This window comes from Acomys minous, assembly GCF_964271855.1.
Source record: "Acomys minous genome assembly, chromosome: 19".
Lineage (NCBI taxonomy): Eukaryota > Metazoa > Chordata > Mammalia > Rodentia > Muridae > Acomys > Acomys minous.
The window spans coordinates 801,998-813,324 of record NC_140499.1 but is presented as its reverse complement, the minus strand read 5'-3'; the positions used below and the strand labels follow the sequence as shown (position 1 = coordinate 813,324).

The window sequence follows — 11,327 nt, the reverse complement described above, 5'->3', positions numbered from 1 at the left end:
TCTAGCTTTAATGTGTAAATTAAACCAATTGAACGTGAGATCATTTGCTCTTTCTACAGGTGTTTAAAAAGATAACTTCCTAGACTTTAAATGCCTACCAAGGTTACTGTGCCAGGAAAATTACTAATCAAGATCTGATAATGCCCCTTTTTTTCATTCAGGTGAGGAACAGAAGGAACATTCTGGGTTATAAATACAGAAAGTACTCGGGTTGCCTGGTAGTCCTTCCTAGTCAAGCACGATGTTGCTGCTACTGGCTCTGTTGAGTGTGGCCCTGGCTCATGCTTCTGAGGATCAATTTGATGGGTAAGTTCATAATTCTGTACAATGTAAGTTTTACTAGCTTTTGGACACATTGCTGAAATTGAACTTTCTATTCATTATTTTTACCATTTAGCAACCGGGTGTTTCGTGTTAGTGTACATGATGAAGATGACATCAACTTAATTCAGGAGCTGGCCAACACCAAACAGGTAAAGTAACAGTTCTCTAATTTACACTAATGTTAAAACCAGCCTTACTCTGATTCTATCAAGTAACAATGATATGAAATACTCCCTGCAGGATTTTTAGAAGCAAGAAATAAAACTTGGAAAATACTTAATGCCACGGTGCTTTCTTTTGCTGCTTAAATTAGACTGTGACAGGCCCTGCGGTGTTATAAATCTGCACAACCTTTCAGAAGAACTGACAATGACAGTTAGATGAGTTGTCTTGAAGGTCATGGAACATCTAACATGCGAGTCACTTCCCTTCCAAGACAAAAGAGAAAAATGTTCAATTTGGAACAGACTAAAAAACTGGGCTTTTGTCCAACTTCAAATTCACTTCCATATCCCATGTGTAATCTTTTCCCTTTGATTTTCTTTGATTCCTAATCATACAACTTGAATTTTCCTGACCTTGATTCTGGCTGACTTAACGATATGATTTGAGGGAGAAAAAGAGTAAAAAGCAGAAGCAATTTCCATATTATTCTTTTGCTTTAAAAAAATGAAATTTACTACCCAAAAAATGTCTATGTGGTTGGAATATACATTTTAATTACACATACAGTATAGCAAAAATCTTATCCTTAGTATAGATAGCACCACATAGATCAGTGCTGGTTTTCCTTGACTATATGACCTAAAACAATGTCCTAGCTCCTAGGTGTCACCCACCCATCCATTCACCTATCATCAGATGTGGAGAAGTGAAGTAAATGGTAGGAAGTGTCATAATCATAAAATGTGAACTTTTAAGTTGAAAACAAATATAAAGTCACCTATTCTAACCTTGCTTTCAAATCTCGAATTTCCTTCTAGGAAGTAGCACCCCTGCCTCCCAACCTTGATGGAAACTTGTTTAATTGTTTTCAGGGACAATGGAAACATATTACACTGTGTTCCATTTTAGTGCATCAAGATGGAAGGTGCATTCCTAACAACTTTGATTCATTAAAATCAACTGAGTCAACTATGAGTTACCTCCAAAATATATCTTTTTTGTGCCTTTCTATCATTTCTCCTAGTATTAACTTAGAGTCTGGAGCATTCTGGTCAAATCTGGAAACAGCTGAATCTTTCTATTTCTTTTTCAAAATGTGTCCTTCTAAATTGGCAGTGTGCTGGATACATGCTACAGGTCTATTTCCTGCCTTTGTTTGTAAAGCAGACATTTATTACTGGAACCTAACATACTTTTTCCACACCTTAAGGATCTTAAAGCACACTCTACTTCTACTAAATTTAGATCCGATACAAACCATTATTTTTTTTTCTCACAGAAATCACCCTCAAACAAGTTGTCCTGTTTTACTGCACTTGTACATTTTTAATATAATTTCAGGGTTTTATACTTGTTTTGCTAAATTTTATTTTTATAGACTATTTTCAGCATGCTAAAATCCTTTGAATAAGATCAGATCCTCCAGGATTGGAGTTACAGATGGTTGTGAGCCACCATGTTGGTCCTAGGAATCAGATCCAGCACCTCTGGAAGTGCAGGCATCCAGTGCTTTTAATCTCTAATCACCTCCATCATGTGTACTTTCTTTCTCCCTCTTTCTCTCTCACTGTCTGTCTGTCTGTCTGTCTGTCTGTTTCTCTCTCTCTCTGTGTCTGTCTCTCTCTCTCTCTCTCTCTCTCTCTCTCTCTCTGTCTCTCTCTCTCTCTCTGTCTCTCTCTCTCTCTGTCTCTCTCTCTCTCTCTCTCTCTCTCTCTCTCTCTCTCTCTTCTTTCTTTCTCTTTTTTTTGGGGGGAAGGGAAGGCAGGAGGGGTGGTCTTCAGTTTTTTGGGTTTAGGGTGTTTTTTCCAAGACAGGGTTTCTCTGTGTAGCCTTGGCTGTCCTGGACTCTGTAGACAAGGCTAGTCTCAAACTCACAGAGATGCTCCTGCCCCTGACTCCTAGAGTGCTGGGAATACAGGCCATCATGCCTGGCCAAGCATGATTTCTTAATTTATGTATTTCATAGGTGAAGGAAACATTGGGTCAGTAAGGAGTCCACACAAAGAGACTTCACTACAGTTCATTTAATCAATACATATTTGTCATCAGTCTCCAATGTACCGTGTATGGCATTAAATAATCAAAGTGATTTATCAGCTTGTTCTCTTTAGGATAAGTATGCTCAGCTACCTACTATAAGAGGAAGAGGGGTGTTACCTTGGCAATGACAATGACAATGACAAATCCCAGGGGCTATCACTTCTGCTTCATTTATTTCCCAAAGAACTCCTTCATTCCCCAGTGATCCCCTGGAACTTTTTGATTCCTCAATACTGCACTCCTGTCTTCCATAATGTTTTAATCACCTAAATTGTCTTATTTTATTGTGGTCAACCACAGGGACTGATGTCAGATTCACTTGGTTAAGTTTCTGGTCATACTACTTGTAGCTAGTGTTGTGCTCCTCTCTGCACATCACCTGTTATATTTGTAATGGTGATAATATTATCTTCCTCTTAGAGTTGTTGCAAGAGTTTAAATTAGAATATAAGTATGCTCCTTGGAAATAATTAGGAAGTACCATGTAACTACTTAATGGCTGCTGTCATTGGATGGAGCTTTTGGGTACGGTTTCTATGGCAGTATAATCAGTTCTATCCTTATCTGCCTTGAACCTCAGCATTCTCTTTGAAAGTAGAAAAATCTTGGAAAAAGTGGAAGCCAAAGAAGTGTTAAAAAGGCCAGCTCTCCTCCAGCTGAAGTAACATACTCTAGACATGTTTCTTTCTTATATTTTTCTTTATTTCCAATGTAAATTTTTAAAAGATTTAAATTCTCTTTAGTGATCATGTAGGTGTGGTGTATTCTGGGATGTAGCCTTCCTGATAAGATCATCAAAGGGGCATCTAGTCTTTTTGTTTATCCTTGGCCAGTGCGTCCTTCCTCCAAGCTTTTGAGCATGTCCTTTTAAGAGCTCACTGTGTTGAAGGATCATAGCCACATTGCACTTCAGCATTTTCTGTCATCATTTGAAATTGTAGAGTGAGGGTTTTATTTTACTACTTGTACTCACATTATATTGATCCTTTTAAGAAATCAAGATATGTATAGTAAAAGTTACTATCTATCCTCTGGGTTTTCCTACATTCTCTGTTTCTGGAGTTTCAAGTATATTTTTATCTGTCTAGAGTAACACTATCATTATCTCCTTTATTGTTGACATATCAGAAAGTTTCTTCCTGTTCTCTGAATTAAGTCTATAGTATAAATTGCTTTACTTCTACTCAAGAAAACAAAATTCTCAATATAAATGAGAGAAATACTAGGTGTTTGACTCCCAACCAGTCACAGTGTGAAACAAATCTGTGCATATGTGTAAAAGCCCAAAATCCATAGTACCAGTATGTGTGCTTTTATTTGCAGAACTTTCCCACAAAAGCCTCTAAAAAAGAGAAAAGGTCTCATGTAGCTCATGCTACATCACAGAGAATGGCTTTGAACCTTCTAGCTTTTACCTTCCAAGTACTGAGATTAGAGGCATATGCAGTCATGTATGGTTTTACGCAGGGCTAGAGACTAGATCCAGAGCTTTGTGTCCAGCTAGCACTCTATCAGTTGAGCAACATAGCCAGACTGAACTTCAGATTTATCCCTTAGTTTATCTCATCTTTGTGATAGTCCAGTACCATATTTTAGTAAGGATTCAACTTACCTATCATCTTACTGACGAGCTTGATACTCTCACAAGATTATCACGTAAAGATAGCTCATTATCACCCAACAAATGTTTCATGTGAATCTGTCACTCACTGCTCTGTAGTATCATTTTATAACTTCAGTTTTATAACAATAGCCTATATAACTCAATTTTTCATATTTTGCCTCACTTTCCTATTTCTCATCCTCATGTCACTATAATTCCTGAATTCACTCTCTCCTTATGTTATTGAGTTTCTCATTTATAACCACATGGTGATTGGTAACTGCTGTAAGAGCAGTCTTCTGGTTCCTTTTCCTAGGAAGCAATGTGTCTATTTCCAGGATTTGAGGTCTGCATCACACTTACAGTGTTTCACATGAGTGGATATTCACAGACCTGATGATGGCACCAATGTTCTCCACATCAAGTAGAAATTTTGCTTCTATTCTTGTTTTGTTTTGCAGGGCTAGAAATCATACCAAGCTCAGAGCTTTCCCATTGAGGGACAAGGACTCTAATGCTGGATTATATTTAGCTCTTCAAACTGAAAATATTGAGCAGCCTCAAATGAGGTCTGCAAGTTTTGTCAAACATTATAATAAGTTCTCTTAAAGAATCCACTATTCTTAAGGACACATTCATGAAAATCTTACACAGACCCTATAGTGTTCTAATATTTGACAGAGCTAAGAAAATGAGCAAGTGATGAAGTCAGAAAAAAATAATTTTCAGGTTCGTAACAAAAGGAAGGTTATACTAGAACCATCATCACCAAACATATCATGCAGGTTTTTGTTGCTCTGAGTGGAAAATTAACATCTTTATAAAAACTCTTCTAGAACAGACCCTGATTCAAATTTTTTTTTAAAGTTCTCATTTGAAAAGTGCACTGAGCACAAAAAAAAAGTAGGGTAGGGGTGATGAAGGGAAAAGAACATAGTCAACACAGCATTATTAAACCACTGTCACAAAAAAATAACTGGAGCTTAGCACACAGAAAACCTTCAGGAAATGGTACAAACCATGCATTTCAAAATTATCCCATGTATGATGGTTGGAAACCTAGACAGTTATTTCCCAAGGCCATGTACTCAGTAAATGTCTTGAGTTATTTCTACAGCACTTCCTGTCAACCTGGACCATATACTTGGCTTTTCCTGTTTCTAGGGAAAAGAGCCCCAGAAGAGACATGACTCTTGCAGGGTTTAGAGCAGACTATAAAGGCCCAGTAATTACGAATGAGATAGACTCTGTCAATGTTGGCTACCGACACTTTGAGGATTCCACTGCTAAGTCCCTGTGTCTACAAATGAGATGACATTGAAAGGACAAAAACACAAATTTAAAGCTAATGTTCAAAAATGGACTTTCTATGCCAGGTATGGTGACTCATACCTTTAATCTCAGCACTCAGGGGCAAAGGCAGGGAGACCTCTGTGAGTTTGGGGCTAACCTGGCATAGAAAAGTGAGCTCCAGATCAGCTAGGACTGTTACAAAGAGAAACCCTGTCTCAAAAATAAATAAACAAATACAAAAAACAAAACAAACAACAAACCGTTCTCTTCTGTTGTCAAAGCTTTTTACTTTACAGTGCTTGCTTTGTCTCTATACCCCAGCTTCCTCTGTGTTTGTGGTGGAATACCTTTATACTGTCACCACTATCATTTTAGCTGCAAGCCTCCTACTTCAGCTTTCTTCTTTAACCACTTTTTCTACACACTGATAAAACATCCTTTCAAGTATCTGTTATAGCCATACTTACTCTTCTAGAATCCTTCTTGTTAGAATTACACCTCCCTGCCTTCTGTTGACTTAGCATCCCGTATAGCCCCCATCCATTGGATTAGTACAGTGATTTCAAGTTCAGCAGGACCATCTATAGTTACTGGATTCCATGAAAGTACACCAGAAACTTGGTACCCTTAAAATCTTTTCTCCTCAGTTTCTGCTGTAAAATCTTCAATTTTTCTCAGTTTTACTTACAAGTTTTCCAGAAATGATCCCAAGTATCACCAGAACTCAAAATTTCACCTGAGACTAACTTGTGAACATCTAAACAGGTATTGAGTAAGACACAATGGTAAATCAAAAGCCAATGTCAGATTTATCTCAGACTTCTAGGCCTCTGTTCAATGTAAACAATAAATAGAAAAACATACATACAAAAGGAAGTAGAACCTAGTTGGTTTTTTTCCATGAATATGGGTATTTGTGATTCTATATAAGTAAATAATAGCATTAGAAAAATCAAATATATCAGTCACACTATTATTTCCTATTTTCTCTAAAGTCTTCCTCAGGAAGACAAATATTATATTTGGTTCACCCATTATTGTGTCACCAACCAAAAGTCCATTATGTAATAAGTTCCAATAACAGTTAATGAATAAGATAGGAATCTCAGTGTACTACTGGATCCCCAGAGTATTTTGTTTCTAGCCACAGTAGAGAACACATCAGGAAGATTCTCTTGGGCTCATATTACTGTGACTTTCGTAGAAATAAGTTCAAAGATTATGAAAATAAGTCTATTAAATTAAGGTAAGGCTCAGTTTCTCTAATCTATCATTTTGGTCTGTAATGGATTTATTATTGCTTGGCAGTTTTATCCATTACCACAGAGACTGCTTTCATAATAAGCAAGTGTTCCATGAATTTGAAAAACAGAAAAGGGCAGCTAGAGAATGCTGCAATTAACGGGTATTATGAGAAATAACTATGTTATTCATGCTTTTTGATAATCAATGTTTTAATTTTGTATATGTCTATATGTATTTGTGTGTGAGTAGGTATGTGTATTTTTGATAATGTAGTGTGTGAGAGTACATACACCCATCTGTGCACACAAAGAACAGAGTGGGGTGTCGTTTTCTGCTCTATCATTCTCTGCCATATTTCCTTAAGACAGGATTTTTTCACTGAATCTGGACTGAGGCTGGTGGCCAGCAAGTCCTAGTGATTCTCCTGTCTCTACCCCTCTCTGGGTTATAGCACATGCAACCGTACTCAGCTTGTCTTCATAGCATATAATCTATGCATGTTTAACTCAGGTCCTCATATTTATGCAAAAAAACATTCTTACCCATGAAACCATCTCCCCAGCCTTGTAGATATTTTTATCATCATCAAATTGGTTGGTCCTTATTAATTCAAGGGAGATATTTATAAAAGATTTTCTAAATGATTTAAGTTTTAAGATAATTATATGGATTAGAGCATTAATATGCTCTCAAATTCTAATTTTCCATTGAACTATAGATATTTATCACCTTTTTATTCAGATTGATTTCTGGAAACCAGATTCTGCTACGCAAGTGAAACCTCTCACAACAGTTGATTTTCATGTTAAAGCAGAAGATGTTGCCACTGTGGAGAACTTTCTGGAGGAGAATGAATTTTACTATGAGTAAGTTTATTCTCTACAGCTATTAAAAATCTCTCCCCTTTTACCTAAACCTGTGAAAAACCCAGAGAAAGGAAAATACTACATTTCCTCCCCCCCACAAAAAGTTAATGGCAGAGCTGGCCCTAGACTCCATAGATTAAGACTTAGTGGCTTTTGTGTTCAGTTATTGCTCTAATGAAAATGTTTTTCAGTCTTGAATCAGCCAAATATGTGACCTAATACTGCTTTATAAATAATATAGAAGCTGGGTGGGGGTGGCACACACCTTTAGTCCCAGCACTCAGGAGGCAGAGCCAGACATATCTCTGTGAGTTCAAGGCAAGCTGGGCCTACAGAGAGAGTTCTAGGACATCCAGGGATTCATGGAGAAATCCTGTCTCAAAAAGATTAAAATAAAAAAAAAAAAGAATAAGAAGAATGATATAGAGAGTGAACCATAGACACTTTTATCACCTGGATATAGCTTTATCATCAAATCCTCTCTCTGGGTAACCAACCACACATCTTGTGGGCAGTGAGGGCTCCTCATATTCCTTTAGCTTAAGAATAAGTCTAAAGATAATATATCCTTTTTAAAGACCCCATTACTAGTATCATGAGACATGAAAAAGGGCCAAAAGAAAAGAATGTAGACTCTCAATAACAAGAGTGGAGCTGGCTAACCTCGTTAGACTGCTCCTTCAAAAACATTACATTTTTATGTCTCTATAGGGTGGCTAGGACTTTGCATGAAGGAGGCAGTGGTGTAAGATAGAAATTAGAAAAATCAGAGACCTAAAGAATAATCATAATAAATGAAATCTATGGCTAAGAGAAAAATGACCATTAAAATGAGGCTTCAGTTGAGAACTCAAAGCTATGTAGACAGAAAACAAATGAAGTTTTAAAAAAACATACTGATTTAGTGTCATGTATAGGATGAGGAGAGAATAATTGATCTTAGGACAATACAGAGCACTTCCTTCAGGGAAGGACCAAGGGATAGAAAGAACTCCTTGAGCCCCAATCCAGGATAGTCAAATATTTTTCCAGCAATCCATGACCACACGTTTAAATCTTAATTATATTTTGAGAAAATATCTAAACTATTTTAACATCAGAAATTAATTTGTTGATTTGTTTGCATCTTAACAATATGGAAAATAGTATTCATGTCGAGGAACACATCAGAAGTCAACTATAAAATTTGTGTTGCCGATCAGAAGCAGCATAGACAAAAAAAAATTCTTTGGAGAAAACCAGACCAGAGCCCATCATTGCCTCTGCAACTTTCTGTCATGAGACCTTGAGATCTGCTTAAGCTTCCCAAGCTCAGTTTCCTAACTAATGGGAAGAGTATACAATGAGCAAAGAAAACATGGATTAATCAGCAACATACTATTATTGTGAGTTCTCCTCTAGTTTACTATTGTTCAAAGAAGGAAAAAGCACTTGCCTTTTTATTTCCTTATTTGAAAAATAAGTGTGTTGGGGACAGGGTGTATATGAGTGCAGTTCTCACAGAGGCCAGAAGAGTCTGTCAAATCCTCTGGAAATGGAGTTTCTTGCTGTGGTAGATCTTCTGATGTAGGTGCTGGGAACCAAACTCAGGTTTTTGAGAAGAGAAGTGCCTGTTCTTGACTGCTGAGCCATCTCTTCAGCCCAATAGAGTATTTCTGCTTCACTCCATATTGTGCCTTATCTGATTTAGTTACTGAAGAAAATATCAAAATGTGACCTTAAAGAGGCTATCTTTTTAAAAAGCGAAATATAACTTTATAAATTGCAAATTATGGTTAATAGTCACTTCTGATATTTTATTCTTACTATCTACCAAGGACTTCTAAACTCTCAGCTTGAGATGCCTTAATAACCTGCTTGAAGATGAGTTTCTAGGGCTGAAGAGATGGCTCAGAGTTTAAGAGCACTTCCTGTTCTTCCAACGGTCCTGAGTTCAATTCCCAGCAATTACACTGTGACTCACAACCATCTACAATGAGATCTGGTGCCCTCATCTGGTGTGCAGGCACACATGCAGACAGAATGCTGTATCAATAATAAATAAATAAATAAATAAATCTTTTTTTAAAGATGAGTTTCTATAGAATTCTCACAAAAAACAATGAACAGTGATAATGAACTATATCACTAGAGATCTTGATTCTGTTTATATTACACCAGTGAAATCATTCCGACCCCCAGTCAGTCTTCACTAAGATTATTAAGTAAAAGATTCCCTTCCTTTTGCTAGTGGCAGACTTCATTCGCGTATATGTGCATATTGTCTTGTGCATTGTAGAGTGTTCCTTAAGGATTATATCTTGTTGATGCTTGCATTTCTGCTGAGAATATTGTAGCATATAATTTTCTGAATAGAAAGTCCCAAGGAATCCTGGTAGATCACCCCACAGTAACTATGTAACCACAAACAATACCTTGTCACTACTCCATAGAGTAATTAATTTGTGACAGCTAGTTTTTCATTGGCAAGAACTTGCAGAACTCATTTTTGCATACGGACACCATCAACTGTACAAGTTCCGCCAAAATATATTTCAGCTCTGTCCAGTGGTTTACACACTCTTCCCCATTATCTGTATCATTCAATGATTTTGATCAGACCATGAGTTTACCATGAGCCAAATTTCAAAATGTATACCTAAAAACAGGATAAACTGTAGTTTCATGTGCCAAGACTATATCCTTAAGTACAAAAAGACTTGGAATGGTGCCAACCTGTAGTTTCTAGTCTGAAGTTAAGTTGAGAGAAAGTTTTGGTGGGCAGTAGAAGACATTTTACCCTTTGTACTTTTGTACTATACAAAATCCCTTCCTAACGATTCCAAAAAGGTCGTTTTCCCCTTATTCAAATCAGAGTGAGACTGTGTTTGGCTAACTGCCTGTCCCATAAGTTTTTCTTCATATTGAAGAACTGTATAGGGCTACAGAAATATCTCAGCAGTTGTGAGCACTGGCTGCTCTTGCAGAGGACCCAGGGTTCAATTTCCAGTACCCAGAAGGTGTTTCACAACCATCTGTAATTATAGTTCCAATTCATCTAATGCCCCATTATGGACTTCATGGGCACTACTGGCATATGGTGCATAGACATATATGCAGGCAAGATACTCACACACATAATATTTTCATAAAATTAAAAAATTGGGTGGGTAAGTATCTTTGAATAATGGTCACATATCAGTGATTTAATAATCCACTTTCCAGAATCTAAAATGTGTGAGTGGAGGGGGAGGATAAAACTACACTATGTCTTGCTTTCCTTTCCTGTCATAATGTTCTGTACTTTATTGATCTAATTTGATTGCATGTTCTTAAAAAATAAAAAGAAATTTAATAGCACTATCATAAAAAGTGTATGAAAGTGTATATGTCTGTATATTTTAAAGCCACAATGATGCCCTAAAGAGGTGTTTTTTTTTTGTATTTATAATAGTAGCTAGTTGTTTCTAAAAATATTTTCTAATACAGCTAAAGTAGATCTTTGTTATAAATCTAATAAAGGCAACTAACCACAGGCTGCAAAGGATCATTTGAGGTAAGCCCCAGATTTCAAGTAGTCAGCACTGGATTTCAACCTGATCAACCATGTCCAGTTCCCAGTCTCTCTATAGTTAAGGACACAGCGTTGAATATAAAACCACAGTTTACAGATTTTTAAATTTTGTTCCATAATAGTTCATGATCTGACAAAAATTTCTAAATGATACAAATCTTCTGATGCTCTTTCCAAAAACTTTTTCAATACTTCATTGTCATGATTCTTAATTAAAATGTTGTCTAACACAATAAGA

At 36.6% G+C, this 11,327-nt stretch overlaps 1 protein-coding gene across 1 annotated transcript in view; it reads left to right on the top strand.

Annotated features, from left to right (window-relative positions):
- Positions 1–241: 241 nt before the first annotated feature.
- The window catches only part of CPB1 (carboxypeptidase B1), a gene marked incomplete at both ends in the record, with an annotated part of 30,657 nt that continues 19,571 nt past the window's right edge, over positions 242–11,327 (top strand). The window contains 3 exons of the mRNA XM_084769653.1: positions 242–306; positions 398–473; positions 7,412–7,536. Of these exons, the coding sequence (XP_084625779.1) occupies positions 242–306; positions 398–473; positions 7,412–7,536 (266 nt within the window). The remainder of the gene's footprint in view (positions 307–397; positions 474–7,411; positions 7,537–11,327) is intronic.